This window comes from Leuresthes tenuis, unplaced genomic scaffold, assembly GCF_036924035.1.
Source record: "Leuresthes tenuis unplaced genomic scaffold, fLeuTen1.0.hap1 SCAF_2, whole genome shotgun sequence".
Classification (NCBI taxonomy): domain Eukaryota; kingdom Metazoa; phylum Chordata; class Actinopteri; order Atheriniformes; family Atherinopsidae; genus Leuresthes; species Leuresthes tenuis.
Window position 1 is genome coordinate 20,927,504 of NW_027325356.1, and position 18,196 is coordinate 20,945,699.

General features: G+C 43.1%; 1 protein-coding gene across 4 annotated transcripts in view; it reads left to right on the forward strand.

The window, feature by feature from the left end:
* Positions 1-18,196, forward strand: part of sbf2 (SET binding factor 2) — an 85,445-nt gene that overhangs the window by 19,184 nt on the left and 48,065 nt on the right. For all 4 annotated transcript variants that reach the window (XM_072380616.1, XM_072380617.1, XM_072380618.1 and 1 more), the window contains exons 3-6: positions 11,911-12,048; positions 14,812-14,946; positions 15,364-15,474; positions 15,987-16,092. In XM_072380616.1, the coding sequence (XP_072236717.1) occupies positions 11,911-12,048; positions 14,812-14,946; positions 15,364-15,474; positions 15,987-16,092 (490 nt within the window). The remainder of the gene's footprint in view (positions 1-11,910; positions 12,049-14,811; positions 14,947-15,363; positions 15,475-15,986; positions 16,093-18,196) is intronic.

Below are 18,196 nucleotides of genomic sequence, written 5' to 3' on the forward strand. Positions count from 1 at the left end.
GAGGATGCATTCAGTGCATTCGGGCTTTTTAAGCTCTTTTTAGCAGACAGCCTAATTTGTGTTGAAACTTGGATAAATCCGGGGCTCCTTAGATACATTTAATGTGCAAGAATGTAACGCTTTAAGTGTCGTATGCTAAAAAAATCATTAAGATTGAAGCATCCAGTAGATTAAGCAAGGACAGGGAAGAGGAGGCTGTTCCAGAAATTTGCGTTCTTACTATGTTGTGTGTGACAAGCTTTGGTCAAGAGCCAAATGACTGAAATTCCAACTTTGAAGCTTTAATGACGATACACCATAGTGTTTAACAGACCCACTAAGCAATTTGCATTTTGGCTCCGTTTTGGGCCGGTATGTAAACCATTATTATTTGCAGATTTTTTCTTTTTTTTTTTTTTTTTTTTTCTTTCTGTCCTCCATGAAAAAGAAAATGACTCTTTTTACAAACACATCTGTAGAAAACAGCGGATCAAGCGGAGCACGAAAAGCATTTTGCGGTCACAACAGGCCCCCAGCAAACTAAATAACCACAGATGAGGAATGCACCAAGAAAAAGCGTTTACAACTCGTGCTTGGAAAAATGTGTTTCTAATCTTTCCAGGCAAGTGATGATGATAGGAACCAGCCAAATCCTCATCTGTTATGGATGAGCCAGGTCTGTGGATGGAGGTCAGTACGTTGTGCACCTAGTAAATTTCCATCACCTTTCCCTCTAGCATCAAGGCAGGGGCTCGTCGTATACTGTAAATGGTCAGAGTTTCAGAGAGCAGAACCACGGTGGGGTCATGTGGGAGGTTTTAAATGTATAAAACTCCCACCGAATATCAGAAAGAATTATGGTTAAATTAAAATGTTTATTACTGTGGTCATTATCGGCTCCTCTTGCTTTGGGACACGAGAGGGAAAAACACAGCTAACCGCACTGCATGTTGTGATCATTTCAGCTTTTGGGATACTTACTAGTTTTCACACATTTAAAGCAGTTGGTGCTGAATCTGCTTGCACGTGATATTTTGCTGTACTAGATAAAGTTTATAAAACTCTGGATGGACTCGTGACGTTCGGATGCTCCGCTGCAGCTGTTATTTATCACTCGTGTGCAATTTGAGGGCTGCGGCTTGAAAGAGTAGTTGTAAGTTGTTGTTTTTTTTGACTGCCCGAAAGAGTCCGTCTCAAGAGTCTACTGCGTGGGGTTATTTTGACACTGTTGTTGTACCACGTGTGGGGAAAACAACATTATTGATGTCCAAGCCCTGTGGCGACGAGAGCAGATGGTGCAAATGCGATGCTAAGGCTGATGCTGACAACTCGTTACCCCGCTGCATTCTGTTCTTCGCCTCCTTTCCTAAGCTCCGCTGAAGCCTACATGCTGAACGTTGGTGTCGGATCCAATGACAGGAAGAGTGTTTCCTCTGGTTTCCGGCCTGAAGGGGTCTTTTCGTTCCACTCGTTTTCACACTAAAAGAAACGTCCTGCTGTCGCCACCTCAGTTCGGCAGATTCCTTTGCTTTTTACAAACCTACCTACGGCGGTAGCTGTAAAACCTCCTGTAAATGCTACAGGTAATGTGACCCCCCCCCCCCTCCCCCCCTTTTCAACATATTCCTTTTTTTTTATAATTAATCTGCAGACGCATTACGTTCGTGCAGCTTTTCGTCCGACGGTACATCACTGCGCCCTGAAAATAACACGCTCGTGTCATTGCTCGGCTTCAATATGTGCTTCTGAGCGATGGCTGAGGAGAAACGCCTCGACAGTTACGCCCGAGAGGTCAAACGCATTCCAAAGCACTACAGAGTTCAGTGTTGAACATGAAGGTCAAACCATTACATGTACCCTGCAGACAACGTTCTGTCAACAGACCCCATTCCTGCTGTCTCCCCTGAAGTCATAATTCCCGGCAGAAAAACAAAGTGTCTCCTCTGAAGATATAGCCTCATATCGGCTCTGTTTGATCATGTGTCACCGGCTAAAGCACCGTGTACTGTAAGAAGGCCCCTCTGCCTGTGCTGGGAGTTGAAGCTGCAGATGCCACAAACCGCAGTGCATTGAGTGGTGCCGAAACAATTAGTCAATCAGTTAATTAGGCAGTTTGAATTGGAACGGATCACCAGCAGTCATGGCAACTGGTTGTTAAGCTTTTAAATGGTTGGACAAGTAATGACATGTATTTGCCTCAATTTGAAAATATGCTGTCTATTTAAAAAAATATATATATATAGATATATAATTTTGAATACTTTTGGGTTTTTGATGAGCTGACTGGGCAAAAACCTCATATTTTAGCCTCGAAGGGCAATTTTCTTCTGAGCTGCTCTGTGTGTGGACTGTCTGGTGAGACAGCGTATGGACGGGTTCAACGCTGAGGTCAAATTCCTGCGTGTGAAGAAGAGACTGGTAAATGAAAAGCTTCTTCTCCCTCTGTCATTTGCCGGTTAGGTTCAATTTCTCGATGAATACCAAATATTTCAGAAATAAATGACCACGGCTGCGTGTGGCGTTTTCTAAAGTCACGTTGGTCAGCACGCGGAGTAGCTGAGCCGCACTCTGCGTGCACGCCGTCCGGCCCGAGACGTCTTCGCTTTGCTTTCAGAGCGTGCAGGCGACCTGCCCTCACCTTTTTAAGAGTTTTTATCATTTGGCCTCAGGTGTCTGACAGGGAAAAGCAGCCTCTACCTAATTGTCTTTCACTGAAGGGTAATTCAGCAGGGACCCAGTCCAGCTCGCAGTTTTCTGTTCCTCTGCTCGCTTCTCCGACCACACGCCACGCCGGCCACTTACTCTTTCTGTCCCCAACACAAAACATTCAGCTGGTTCTACTGAAGACAAATGTTGCATACTCAGACCTACGCTGCTTTGCTATAATTGTTACAGAGTGCAAGACATTTTCACAATGTCCGAGGCCTGAGGTCAGGACCTGAGATCAGGATGAAATTGCTCTTCGATGTAGGTCTACGAGCGGCCTCTAGACTCTCCGGGCTTTGTTAACACGTTAGACATTGTGTTTGTTGGCTGTGTCTTTAACTGTCTGTTAATGTGTGTGCGAGGGCTTTTTTTTTTTTTTTTTTTGATAAAGCACTGAGATGAAGGACTCCCCGGTGCTTTGTTAGCACTTTTCTCCCAAACAAAAAGGTTATTCAGCCTCACGCCCTATGACGTCGGTGGATTGCGGGTTTAGTAACCTGAGATTTTGAGAATAGCTGCCACCTGTGCAACCATAGTGTGTCACGTTCAGAAATGTTGGTGAAACTTGTGATTTAGGTGCTTGTCTTTCTTTCTTCTTTTTTTTCTATAGTCTGTTGACCTTTTTGTGAAACCCTCAGTTTAATGGAGGGAGCATTAGAGTATTGGCGCAGGTTAGTAACAGAAAGGAGGTTTCTGGGCCTTGTTCTGATGTTGCAGAGATTGATGAGTTTACAGTGGACGATCAGATTGGTTACACTTCACGAGATTGAATTTACCGCATTTGAACAGACTCTGATACTTCATTCAGGAACTTTAGGAAATCTATTTGAAGGCCCGTCGTCTCCTGATGGTGGAACGTGACCCGACTGGAGAAGATTAAAAACATTTAACAATGGGGTCTTTTCTAGATTTCTGACTCCTCGAACTCCTCCCTTTTCCTTCAGATTCCTGCTGTAATGACGAATGTTGCTCACAGTTCCCTGAAGTGTACCCGAGCTAATTATAAAACGTGCAAACTGCTGGTGTGGTCATTATTATGTGTGCGTGGCGGGAGTACAAATTTCAAGAATTCGCATTGTTTATACTTAAGGACCTCACTTCAGACTTCTGGGCTATTATTAGGTTCACTTAACTTGAAAAATGAAAATGATTCGCCCTCTCTGCTGCAAGGAGTCACATATGTGGCCTCGTTGTCACAATGATTTTGATAAGCGAATGGGGATGAAGCTTAACTGCCTTGTTCACCATCAGCAGCCTTAGTTAGTCAGGGTTTAAGCTCGGTGCCAAACGACAGACTGATGAAAGAGCGTAGCCTAATTGTGTCACTTAATGGACTGACTCGAGTGACCATAACTTGACGTGTCGCGCTGCACGTCGGTCCTCTGGTGTTTGTAAAACTATGAGAGAAAAACTAAACAGTGCATTCCAGATAGCAGGAAGCCGTTCCAGCCAGGGAGAGAATGGGATCATGTGTTTGTCAGGAAGATCCACAGATGAGTAATCAATGCTTCATGTGCCAGTGGAGCTAAACACTTCAGGAAACAAAGCTGGAGTTGTCAAGTATGTAGGACTTTCCATGGTGAAAAGCGCTATGAGCTAATCAGGAAACAGGAATCCACGACATGGAATGGAGCCACAGTACATGAAAGAGTGCACTACTTTCTGTAAATGCAGCAGAAGCTTGTTGTTCTGAGGCTCTTGAAGGAAATGTTACATACTGATAGATGTCAGGATGATTGTCGAAGAATGATGGCGGGAGGCCAACTGTTTAACCACAGGGAGCTTTGGGGGAAAGGTATTAGTGAAGTGGTGCCAGGTCGGAGCTTTAGGGAGACCCTGATCACTTAACATGGCAACCGGTGAACACCACAGGGGTCGGTTCATTTGTATTGGCTGCTGTCGTTGATGACTGTGTCAAAATGACTAAAGTTACTTTCCAACATAGTTGTTGCTGTGTGTGCTGCCACAGTTGATGGGGAAATTGCACAAACTACTGCTGAGCCTGTTGAATTTCTTCTGGGGATACATACCGGCCTTGACGTGGGCTGAATGCTGGAAATTTCAAATGCGCTGGACTGAGATTTCTTTGGCACAGTCTGAGCCGCTGACAGAATGATAACACGTTGCAGTAATACATTACATTGTCGTTATTCATTGACGTTTTTAGCCATTCTTGTAAGAGTGTGGTGCTCAAAGTATGGTGGCACATGATGCTTGTCAGATCCTGTTAGAACATGCAGTTTTTTGTTTTTTCTTTTTCTTTTTTTAACCCAAAGAAACTGTCAAGGCAAGTATCAAGGCTTTTAGGGCCAGCTTCTGTGATATTTCCACCGTTCTGTTACCGTTAAGTCGACTGCAATTGGGAGGGTTAAGTTTAAGATTGCACGGTGTTCATTAGTAGAAAGCTTTCGTCAAAATTCAAGTTGGTTGCTTTCAGCTATAAGACTAGATTTACTCAAAGCAGACTGAGCAGAAACAGCATTTTTGGGGCTGCAATCTTCGGGCAGTAGGTGTGTAGCCACCAGCCAATGACAGCGCAAGGGTGGAAAGACTAAGAAATATGGCAATCGGTTAAAATCACCGTGTCCTCCGCCTCCTGCCCTCTGTCTGACTGAGTCTGAGTCTGAGCCACACACACACACACACACACAGTCTCACTCGTGATTGTATGGAAATCTCTGAGTAAGGATTCATTTCTAAACAACAACACCACATTTAACAGAGATTTTTTTTTAATGTGGCGCTTAATGTGACAAAAGGCTTTCCTTGGCAATGCACTTTGTGTAAAACAAGCTCATTAAAGCCTGCCTCTGCCAATAATCCGTCCTCCTATATTCACATTTACTACTCGGACTGAATTAGCGTGTGGTTCTAAAATGAAAACATAACCTGTCGTGGTTTGAGCTGAGCTCGCCGAGGGCAGAAGTGAGACCAAGACGTGGAGCGAGCACTGTAACTTGGCCAAGGGCCCCCACAAGGCGGTGGAGGAAGCACCTGTTTCATAACCATTATCTCACTTTGCTTTAAAGGGGCTCTGCAGTCTGACACATGACAGCCATTGTGCTGATATACAACCTCAGGACAAAGCTGTTTACCTTTGCTCTTTCATGCATCACTCCATGCGCTCAGAAATGTGTTTTGATGTTCGGTGCCTGCTTTTTATAGATGGAATAAAATCGGCTTCCATGGGTGAGAAAAGGTTGTATGGCTGTGTAAATGACCCTTTGGAAGAAGAAAAAAAGAAGCTAAATATGAGCATTTATCATAAGGAGGGTCGCCTGTTTCTCACTTTGACACCCCCAGTAGTCCTGGTGGAAAGACGGGACGGGAAAGACCCCCCCCCCCCCCCGCAGGCCTGACCTGAGTACACGTCTGGACACGACTGAGCACAACTTATAGGTCTTTCTTATTGCTCTTTATTTTACAGTGCAGGACAGACCCTTTTCCTGTCATGCTATCTTTAAAGACGGTGAGGTCAAGCGCACATCTGTAGGCATTCAAGGTGTGAAGGACAGATGTGACCCTGTTGCAGATCCCGGAAAGGCGCTGGAGTTCATAGTTGAGCAAATCAGTCGGAGCGTGACTATCGGTCAAAAAAGGTTTGCCGTGGTGAGTTTCCATGACAGACCAGGTCGGGCTGTTTTTGTTTGCGCAGCCTCAAACAGTTAATCTTGGAGCTTTTCTTGCTCAGTTTTGACAGGATCCATAACTTTTGAACTGGTTTTGACATCAGTCGAAGAACTCGAACCTGTTATTAAACAATTCCGGGACAATCCGTGGACTTTTACTTGGATTCTTAGAGGGAACTTTTCCTTCTTTTTGTAAATATTCAACAGATTTTTTTTTTCCATGAAACTATGATTCAAACGGTTTATGTTTGCCTGATGTGGTGTTTTACCAGCCTGCTTTTAAGCAGACACGTAGTGATGTGTGTTTAAGGTTTGAAACTCCCGTGCCAACCGTTAGCATCACCCTGAGGTTCGACTTTCAAGGTTTTGAGATGGGATGGATTGATTTAACGCTGACTGATTTCAGCGTAGGAATGTCTAATCCCTCAATACGTCCCCTTTATTTCCCTTTGTCTATCAGATTCATGTGGTAATGTGACCTCATGTTTTTCATTTGAGACCTTGTTTTTGCAATAAATTGTTTGCCCTGAAGTGAAGACTTTTGGGGAAAAGCGTCGGTTCAGCAAAAGGATCCTTATGAGCGGGAAAAAACCCCCAAAACTTTTAAGTTTTTAATCAAGAATTAAGACATGTTGCCATTGTTTTTTTTTTTTCTTGGTGTTACATTTCCTGCACATGTGGTATTTATGAAGCTTGAAATTTTGTGTACATTCCTGTTTACAATTTTCTAGATGACTCTTCACTGCATGACAAGGCTTTTTTTTTTCTTTTTCTTTTTTCTTTTTAAACCGTGATTGTCCTTCATCGCGGTCGTCTAAAAATATCCCTAAAACGAACCATATGTGCCTGGCGTTGCATAACAGATCTACAAAGGAAACCAAAAGTACTGGTGACGGGGGGGGGTGGACACACCAGAGGAGCTGACAACAAGAGGAGATGGCACCACAGAAGGTCTAAGCTGTAGTGCAGTGAATTAAATGGTGGCAGCCACTGAATAATATTTGGACAGCAGTGCTTTAATGGTCGTGTTGCTGACAGTTTGGTTGCATACAGTCATCGTAATGACCTTGAGCAACGGAGCCAAGTTTGAGGGAAGCAAGCAGTCGCCTGTTTTTATGGCCAAGCACTCGGCTTGCTTGTTTTGTCCGCCGCTCATCCTGCAGACCTGATAAAGCTGCAGGATTGTTGGGCAGGCGGCACATCGTTGACCTTCTCACCTCCGGCCAGTCCCTCTCTGCCCCCCCTCCCCTCCCCCTCGACACCTTGCACTTCGCTTTCCGTCATTGTGTTGTCTTCCTGCCATGCGACTCTTCCATACGAATGGGGAACGACCAGGGGAGAGGAAGGATGATGATGGAAGCGCGTGTTGCAGCGCACATCTGTTGCAAGGTTTTCCTGACCACACTGCGCTCGGAGTCCCTCGTCACCGAGGCTCCGTCTACGGCTCCCTATTATTCACAGATAGTTGGGAAGCTTTTCCCTGTTTTTTTTTCTTTTTTTTTCTTTTCAGAAACACCTGCTCTAAGATTTGAGATTGTTTTCATCCTTTTACATTTGCACTATCTTGCGTGTTTTTTTTGTTGTTGCATCTTTTACCGTAATTCTTGTTTTGTTATTTCACGAAGGTCGTCCATATTTCTCCGAAATGCTGTTTATATCAGCAGAAGAAAATGTTCTCCTTTATCTGTGGTTGAGTGTAGGTCTTTGCTGCTGGTGCTCTGATATGAGGAGACAGAAAGCATGCAGGAACTTTGCCTGATTCCACTTGGATTTGTAACCCAGCCAAACTATGAAGTAAGACCCCCCCCCCCCCCCTGTAGAAGGGTTTGCGGGACTAATCATATTTGTAGTAACGGGAACTCTTTAGGAATTTAACGATCCTTCAAAGTCTGTTTGTATTTCCCCAAGTACGAGACTCGCGCATGTTGTGGTCGTTTCAGAAAAACTGTAAACCTTTTCCCAGTCACGTTTCATGCCACAGAAACAAAGCTGACATTAAATAAGCGAGATACTGAACAGTTTTCTTTGTCCTTAGTCATCTTCAGTAATGGCGGCTGCCCCGGTTCTAGCCGGCTTGCGCCGGCCTGCGCGGGCATTAATGCCGAGTCACGGTACAAGAATGTCGGCCCATCCTGTTCAGACAAAGCCCTCGTGTTGCCTTTTTGTTTTTTTGTTTCTTTCCCTTTTGGTTGGTGCTTCTCCTCCTTGTGCCTAGCAGGTCAGGCTGCATATCCGGTGTCACTGGCTGAGCTGGTGAATAGTGCAGTTGGTGGTCAGGCGGGCCGGGCTGCAGCACATGATGCAGTGCAGCGGGTGTAGCTGGAGGGCAGCAGTTTAGTCTGCTGTGACGTTAATGAAGCAAGTGTGTCCCAGAGTTCCTTTGTCATTTGACTCAGGTCTAATTTGGGAACGGGAGATGTCCTTACTCTTTGCAGTGTGTGCTGTTTAAAGGCTAGGTTTCCTACGTGTTAACCTTTGCATCTGTTGCCCTGCAGTGGATGTCGGTGTCACGCTATAGGTGAATGTGCAGCATGGCTGGAGTCTGATGCGGTCTCTCTCTACTTTCATTTGGTGCTCCATCGGTTCCTTGTCATTTGTTTAAAGATTTTAGCACTCAACACTTAGAAACTGCATGTTTTGTATCCTGTACTATTATGCAAACTAACCCTTTTTATCGTCATTTGAATAAAATCACCCGTTTACCCTTGTAAAATCTATTTTTTCCCTCTTTACATGAACTTGCCGCGTTGCCTTTTGTGTTTATGTCTCCACGGAATTCTTTGTGAGCATGAATTTCAGTTTTGTTAAGATCGACGGTTTCACTGATAGATCGCTCTTCTTTCAGTTGTAAATACAGCGCTTATGTTTATGATAATATTTGCAGAAAGCCCCTTGGAGATTGTCCTGCTTTTGAAGAAGTTGCATAAAACCAGGTCAGAATCTGAGATTATCAAGATGCTCAAGCAGCTTCGCTCCCTTTGTTTATTCGCAAGCAAAGGAAATAACACCACATGTAAACAATGGTATAGGATGCATTCCGCAGTTGTTTTAGATGTTGAACTCATGATAATCATTTGCCTGATACTGAAGCCAAATAGTGAAAAAGTGAGTCCACCTTCTCTTAACTCTGGAAAGGTTTTATTTATCAGGACACGATTTAAAAGAATGAATCACCCAGTCGTTACCAGGTCTTACATTTAGAATAACACAAGACATAATCACTCTATATAGTTATTGATTTAACAAAAAATTAGGCCAAGAAACAGAAGCAGTGTGTTGAAAACTAAGTGAACCCCACGATTCAGCAGCTTGTTGAAACATCTTTAGCAACAATAACTAATAATCAGTGATGATAAGCAGTCTCTCACACAGTTCTGGTTCAGCTCACAGTGGGTACCTTGATTATTTTTCATTTTTCAGACCTCCTGTTGTGGATTTGCTGCTGATCTCAGAATCATTGTCCCATTGAATGACCCAGTTTGTGCTAAACTTTACGTTCAGACAGATGGCCTCACACTTGACTCTTAAATACTTCGGTATACAGAGCAGTTCATGGTTGACCAAACTCTTGCCAGGTCGCCATAGTGCAGAGACTGCAAAATGAGCCCACATAATCATCCCTCCACCGCCGTGCTTGACAGTTGGTACGAGGCCTTTGTTGCGTTTGTGGTGCTGTGCATTATGACCAAACATCTCCACTTTTAAAGTCTTCTTCCAGAAGTCTTGTTGTTTGTTCGCAACTTTGCGAACAAACGTAGTAGTAACCAACCAGAACGAGTCTGTTCAGTCTTTTTTAATTATACCGTCATCAACAATTAACAAGCTAAGAGTGGTCTGCAGAGCCAGATGTTAAACTCTCGAGTTATTTCCACATTTCCCAGAGCATTGCCCTGATAGAGCATGCTGGGAAGAAGATTGACAACTGCGTTGAGTGTTTTCACTCCAGCGATGATGGCAGCTTCCTCTTAACTTGTCCCAGACTGATAGACAGAAGTTGCTTCTGTAAAATCTTTGCTGATATATTTCTTCCTTGGCCTTGCATTTAACGCACAACTGGATGCTCCAGATCAGAAAAGTGCCAAAATATCTGCATTTCGGTGATTGCGCTACACTCGCTAATGATCAACAGACCACGTGTAAAGTCATTGGAAAGCCATCAGTTGTTTGCAGAATAACGTTGGAGGTCTGTCCTTTTTCATGTAAAGAGTAGATTGAAAGAATTGAAAGGAATTGTTATCCTCCACCAGCCTTTATGTGTCTCTGCGGACTAGTCGTTAAAATGATCACTAAACAGACGCGTACTGCTTTAACATAGAGAGAGAGAGAGAGAGAGAGAGAGAGAGAGAGAGAGAGGATGCTATATCTCCTGTGATCTTCTTAGCTATGCAGTCCCAAATGTGTTTGTCTTTTTTATGACAATGAATGGCATAGTTGGAATAGTTTAGGACAAGCTCACAGTCATCCACACTTGTCCTTGGATCCTGTCTGGCCTTAATGCACATGCACATGCACACGCACACACCTCACCACAATGCAGGTTTAGCAGATTTCCTGTGGGCCATTGTATCTGCTGGGAGATGGTGGCATCCTGGTCTAAACGTCCAGGCTGGAAAAAAAACTACCCCCCCCCCCTCCGTCTTTCCTCACATCCTTTCGTAATCTCCTTTTTCCTGCCCTCGTTCTCCTCCTCAGCTCCCTAATGCTTCTCTGCTCCCCGTTGAGACGCTACCTCGCTGATCCATCCACCCATTAATCAGTCTGTTTTGCCATCACCCAGCCTGCCTTAACCCAGCCTCCTCCCCTGTGAAGCCCCCGAGGAGCAGTCTGTTTCGTTTTCAGAGCCAGTCGGATCTCCAGCGAAAACACAGCTCAGACATAAACACATGACTCTCTGACCAAATACCTGCCCACGTTCTGTGCGTTTTGCCCGTGATCCCTCTCACGTGCGGTGTTCTTTTTCAGATTTAGTCCCTGAAGTTGTAACTCACTTTGTTTATGGGTTCAAAGAGTTGCAAGTGTGAAGGGAAAGCAACATTAATGCAATTTAGATTGCCATCTATGAAAATCATTGTATTCCCAAACTGAAAAAATACCACAAAGCTCCTCAAACTGCAGATGTTTTGTGTCAGGATTGGAAAGTACTCGCACTGTTGCTTTGAGAGAACTAATCCTTTTAAAATGCTTTTTGTTATGGCAACAGTGTTTCTGATTTTTTTTTATTTATTTTTTGTTTTGTTTTGTGCCCACACTTTTTAATGTCATGCGTTGCAAAATTTGGGATTTATGTGATTCTTAAATCCGCAATAAACAAAGTCTTTAGAAATATAAATAAAACTTGATTTACTGTTAGAATATTGTTATTCAAGTCTGCTTTACACGCTTGCATTAGCTTGGGAATCGCTAGGACAGTTATATGCTGACACCCTGCCCATTTTAGCTTTTAATGTTGATAGGAGGGAACTGAAAATCTTCATCTAACAGTTAAAAAGATTCTGAAAAGACATCAGGTGCATCTTTTCCTGAGGTTAAACCGTGCTGTATATATATATATATTTTTTTTCTCAGGTAATCATGTTTTACTTTCATGTCCTTTCAGTTCTGCCAGCCTGGGGGGTGGAGGCTGTCCAGGGAAAGAAAAGCACCCACCTTCTTCACTGTTGTGCTGACGGACATTGATTCAGACCGACACTACTGCTCCTGCCTCACTTTCAACGAGGCCGAGGTCAATCTACAGGTGAGAATGAAACTTCCACACCGGTTACTGTTTTCACCAATTCAAAGAACACACAAATATCATGTTGCGTGTACGGAGAAAGAACTGAGACGGAAGGTTCCGGTAAGATCGCCAACATGGTCATTTCTGGATTTTCTTTTCTTTTGTGGGTTCGCGTGATGTGGATGAGGTCACCATCTTGCTAATGTTGCTCACTAAGAAACCCTCAGGAATATGACAGTTGGTTGATGTAATGATACTCCATTATTGTTTTCCATTGCAGGCAGTGGAAGGTTTCTTAGCTTTCAGGAGCGCTTGTCGCTTGTCTTTCAAAATTTCAGGAACTTTTTTAAAAACGGCTTACTTTTCTAATGACTTTTTAGTTGGCTGGGGGGGCTTCTTTGCTAAAGGACAGGATGGAAACGTGCTCCCCGCCAGTACTTTGAACTTGATATACTTACGCATGCTAAATTGTTTTAGTGGTCACGGCACAAGTGTTCAAAAACCCCCATTTATTATTGATTAGAACACATTTGTCTGAATGAGAACATTTTATACTCGAGAGTGATCAACTTAATCTCTCTCTTTCAACCGAAGGCCTACAGAATACCAAGGTAATTGTTTCACTGTGTTGGCCTTTGTTGGAGGCCTTAAATGACTGCTGTCGCCATGCCCACTGTGACTTCACATCCTTTCACATGTGGACAACAGCCGTCAATCACATTGCAGTTAAATCAGCGAAAAACAGTTTCAAGTCGGTTAAGAGGCGAGGCGGTCAGTGAGGGGAAGTGTGCCAGCTTTGGATTGTGATCGTGTCATCTTTTTAAGGGACTTTTAGGATCAGTTCTGCAGTTCAGCATTGTTTCCACGTTATTTCACCGTTTCAGCTTGTTTTACTCATCAGAACAGTTACACAAGCACTGTTTTGTTTTCATAACTTGGCAGATTTTTCCATCAAAAAGCATCAGAGACACTAATAATCAAAAGCATTGGGGAAGGAGAAATAAAGGGCAATTTGGGACAGTTGGGATGGTTAAAAAAAAATCTCTGTCTTTGCAAAGAGCCAAACAAGTGTCTTGAATATTATTTCCCATTACTAGTTTGTAAAGATCTTCAGCTAGATAATAGCTCTAGATGGATCATCTTCATTTAATACTGAAACTTTTTCAGGTTTTTCTGTCTTTAGTTCTCTTTAGTTACTCTTTCTAACAGATTTGATTTGATTTCACAGACCACATTTGTTGTTTGTAATCAAAGCGCAGATTCGGCTGTAGAGATGGTTAATCGTGTGGCTGATGTTTGTGAGGAATGTCAGGACCTCCTGCCTGGAACACTATTTACTAAAGGCTTTGTGTTCAACCTGCTGACTTTAGCAGGAAAATGTAGCTTCATCTTTGAAACTCTACCTTTGTCACATCTGCATTTCACTTTCAGGTGTTACTGCAATACAAATCACTAACTGACATTTTTGTGTACACTGAGAGGACATTTGACCCAGACAGCTGGATACTTCATGTTGTTACTACAAAGTAAGACCGAACCCGTTAAAGTTTCAAAATTGAACCGACTCCCCATCCTCAGCACCAGCTCATCTTAGATCAGGCTGTGTTCGGCCTCCATCATGTTCCAGCAAACAAGCGCACATTCCAATACTTGCTTTATGGCACTGAAGATCCTCTTGAAAGGTGAGGGTGTTGTGACAGACTTTACTTTGTAAAGCGACTTCCTTATCTGCTCTGATGGATCCCAGGGAGCGTCCAGACAGGCGGCGCAGGAATGTGTTTTGTTTAATAATTGAACCAAATTCTAAGAATAACGAAGAAATCTGACCGGCATCTGATCGGGTTATTTTGATCCCTTGCTCCTTGGTCCTGAGATACTTAAGCACTCTTGGCATGTTTTCCCTGCCTGGGGAAATATACCAGATTGTGATAAGGGCTTTAGTCAGGAATGAGCGCCGAGAGGTTGGTGTATCTGTGTTGTAAAGCGGCCAAAGGATCCACAGAAGAGACAATTGGAACCAGACTGAAACTGTAAATCACAGATCTTACTAACAGATGCAAAGTATTGTGGATTTGTTTTGACACATTTCATTTGCTGTGTTCTATTAATGACTCGAGCATAAACTTTTAGTGTCTATGCATCGCACTTATAGATGCAATCCTAAGCAAAACCTCTTGTATGGTCTTTGGAGGCTTTGATTTAATAATCATCATTCTTAAGAACTTAGTGGTCCTAATGGGATTAGAAACTGGGTTAAATCAGAACAGATTGGGGGAAATTGGATCATTTAATTGTCCAAACTTTCATAAATGTGTCTCCTTTTGTTTTTTTTTTTTGTTTTTTTTTTCTTCAATGCAGGTTTTTTATCATTTTTAGGGGGATTTAGGGGGTCTGCTGGAAGCTTTTTAACCTAGCTATTTTTATATTGTAGTAACGATGCAGCAAATGTTCTACTCGCTCTACTTTTAAGCGTGCATTGTGACACACCTCTCAGCAGAAAAATGAGGAGTTGCGATGTACATCTCAGGATAAACTGCTGTACGGTTTGGACTTTGTACATAATCCTTTTTCTGGGCGATGTGAATCGTGCACGTGACATGTAATACATGCCAGATAAGTACTGGACGGTGGGATGAGTTTGAGGCGCACTGTGTATTCACAAGCTAAACCAGGAGCTCAGTCCTGCTCAGTGGAGCTGGCCCGCTCCACAGTTGAGTTCAAGGTCCGCGGCACTGTGTTGAACTCCTTCGACTGAGATAGATTTATTTCTTAATGTTTCAGGGATCAAAGAGTATTGAGGCTGATGGGGATGAAGATGAGGAGGCAGAAGAGGATGGGCTGATCCAGCCAGCTCAAGTGTTTGCACCAAAAAGTCTCATTCTCGTCTCCAGGCTGGATCATCCTGAAATATTCCGGGTAATAAGACACCATATGATTAAATCTTGATTAAAAATATTATTCTGTCTGTTCACAATAAATTCCCTGAATTTTTGTCAAATCATCTGGCAAACCTTAGATTATTATAATCTACTTTGTACTGTCTGTAGCATAGGTCAAGTTATCTTAAGTTTAGGAATTCACATCAGATGAGTCATTTAAACATATAAGCTTAATAGCTTCTGATCTTTTCATTACAGGGTTTCGTTACACTCAGACTGTTTGCACGCTTAGGGTCAGTCACGCTGTCCATGGTACCCCCTGAGCTGTGCAAACGTCACCGAAATGTCACCTAAAAGTCACCTAAAAGTCAGGCTTTATCGGACGCTGTAGTACTTTAAAGGAGCCGTTCTCTGTCTCCATGTCTTAGTTGAGTCTTGCACCTTCTCCTTGCAGGGATGCTTGGGTCTGGTCTACACAGTGTACATCGATAGCCTGACTTACCCTCTGGAGGGTCTGGTGGCCAACCTCTTCACATTCCAGGTTCCCGTTGCTGGTGGATCTCAGGTATGTCTTGACTTTTCCAAATTCCCACATCACGCAAGAACACCTCACAGCTCTGCTGCTGTGTTGGACTTAAGGCGACACTGAGGGGCGCCTTAAGTCCTGACCACTAACCACTTTCACCGGTTATAAATGATCATCACCAAACGAAAGAAACAACGATGATTGCTGTGTAGTAAGAAAAACAGTTATTTGGTAAGATGCCTCATTAAATCTTACTTGCCCAACAAATTCAGTCACAATTTAAAAGTTAAAAGTATTTCATCTCTAATTAAGAGTGACTAATTGGAGATGATTCAGCAGAGATGCACTGTGGAAATTATAATGTGCTGAAAATGAATGCAGCTGGCTGCAGTGTCCTTGTAGCCTTGATAGCGTGAGGAGTCTTTATTTGATGCAGCCACAGTGCACTCGGCTGTAAATCAGAGACTGTCGGTTGTTTTTCTGCTTGACCCTGTAAATCTGATGGTTTTGGAAAGTCACCATGACCACTTTCTGACCTTTTGTTTTTACAGAAGCTGTTCAGCCTGGGAGCAGGAGATCGGCAGCTCATCCAAACACCTCTAAATGACACTTTGCCCGTCACTTTCAAGAGTGTTGCCCTGCTCTTCCAGCAGTTAGGTGGGTCCTGGCATTTTGACTGACCGGTAACCCCCGTTATGGTTAGCTCTACTTTTTTAACCCTTTCATGCCCCATGTCCACGGTGTGAGTGGACGGAAATAAAAATCTATTTTTTATCATAATAAATGGGGTGTTTTTTGTCAAAGTTGTACATCGGCCACTAAAGTGGACGTTAAAGCATCACGTTTTCTGTTTCTGTTCCTGTTCCTCAGATGCACAAATATTCTATGTGACATTTCAGTCACTCCTTAAATAATTGGTGAAATAATAATAATAATAATAATAATTTGTTCTTTTTATGCCTAAAGATAAATAAAAACACTTGGGGAAAAGAATCCTGACTGAGGCTTTCACAATTGGTGCATGAAAGGGTTTTAATGCAGCTGCATTAATTGAGTTGTAGTTGCAGTAGCTTCCAGGTTGCCATGTGCACTCAGTCACCCATTAAGGGTTTAAGACATTTCGCAGGGTCTATGTTCATAAGATTTGACTCAAAGAAAAAAATGACCAACAACATTGTTTCAGTTGATTTCATAAAGCGCCTTATTCTGTGTGACATATAGTCAGTTTTTCTAATTGGAGGCTTTTCACATGACGGTAAAGTCAGTACTGTAAGACTTTTGCAGTCAGCAGACGTGCACCGAACCATTTAGAGCTTATGTTAATTCTACATAGTGTGTGCGGCAAGATTATGCTATTTTCACAGTAACCCATCAGCCTTTCAGTGATTTGCACAGGCTGCAATGAGCACATGAGAAAGATTTGATGCAGTTTTTTGGGTGACGCTGCGGTGATTGCGCAATATGTTAATAGTTCCGAATTAAACGATTTGCACAGGCAATACGTGCTTTGTTAAATGTATTTCATGCCTGATTCATGGTGACTTATGCATGGGGCAGTTCCACTGTGTTTGGAGAGGATATCTATCTCTCTCCTTAGCCCCTGATTGTTTGGCAGAGATCGTGCACTGAGCTGTTGAGCATTGCTCCATATTTGAGGTCATCCTTGAGGGCCGGGGCTTATTGCACTTTTTGCAGAATTCATCTGTTAGCTGAGAGAAAAATTGAATATAATTCACCTAAAATTTCTTTTGTAATGGAAAGTTGGCCCTCTTTTAGCCTCATTTAATCAAAAGAATGTGCCTCAAATCAATGTGGTTTCTGTTTCCTGAGTGTATTAACACCATCCTCTTTTTGTATAGACAGAATGGAGAAGCATGCACATGGGGGGGGTTACATGCACGATACGTCTGATTGGGGTTACGTGCAGGTTATGCATTTGTGGACAATCTGAATACACAAAACAATGTGGACATAATATCCATCCATGGCCTGTCAGTCCTTGCAATCCTGCTTCCATTAATCAGCACCGTAGAGTATTCCGTGCTGTTTGTTCATGTAGAGCCACCAACTGTGAGTGGGGAAGACTCTAAGCATCTCGAGTAGGATGTGTTCACAGAATTGGCTCAAATTTTTTGGATATGCTCCTATTTGTATTTTGCCATAAGCTGTAGTCTTTCTTTTGTGCTTGTGACCACCTGGATAGCTTTTAATTGGCTGAACAAACAAAAGAGTAAACAGGTGTGAGATTTCTTTCAACGTATACATACAGTAATGCTTGCCATGTCACAATGTTTTCAGGCTAAGCTGCGCAAAACATCTCAATGCTGTAATGAAACATTTGGTTTTGATTGCTTTTCCTGCTGACTGACATGAGACAATCAGAAGTCAGCTGATGGTTCACACGTAGGCAGAGGGAGCAAGTGTCTGATCGCCACTTATTAGGTCATCCTTATGTCCATATAAGGGTGGCTGCGCTGAGAGGCATATCACATCTCTGTGTGCACAGGTCACACAGTCACCAGAGAGGAATGCGTGTTAAACATGTCACACGGCACAGGAAGTACATCCCCCCCCAGGAGTCGAGACAAAAAGCGGCCATCAACAGCTCTGTTTGTTTGTTGTTTGCTCTCTTTGTTTCTTCTTTCGCCTAAGGCGCTTGCCGTCACTAATTATTTACGGCTAGGAAATGCGGTGCTGTTTCCATAAGATAAGTGGACACCTGAACCTGAGGTGTGCTCCTGAAACCTAAGCTTCTTGTTAG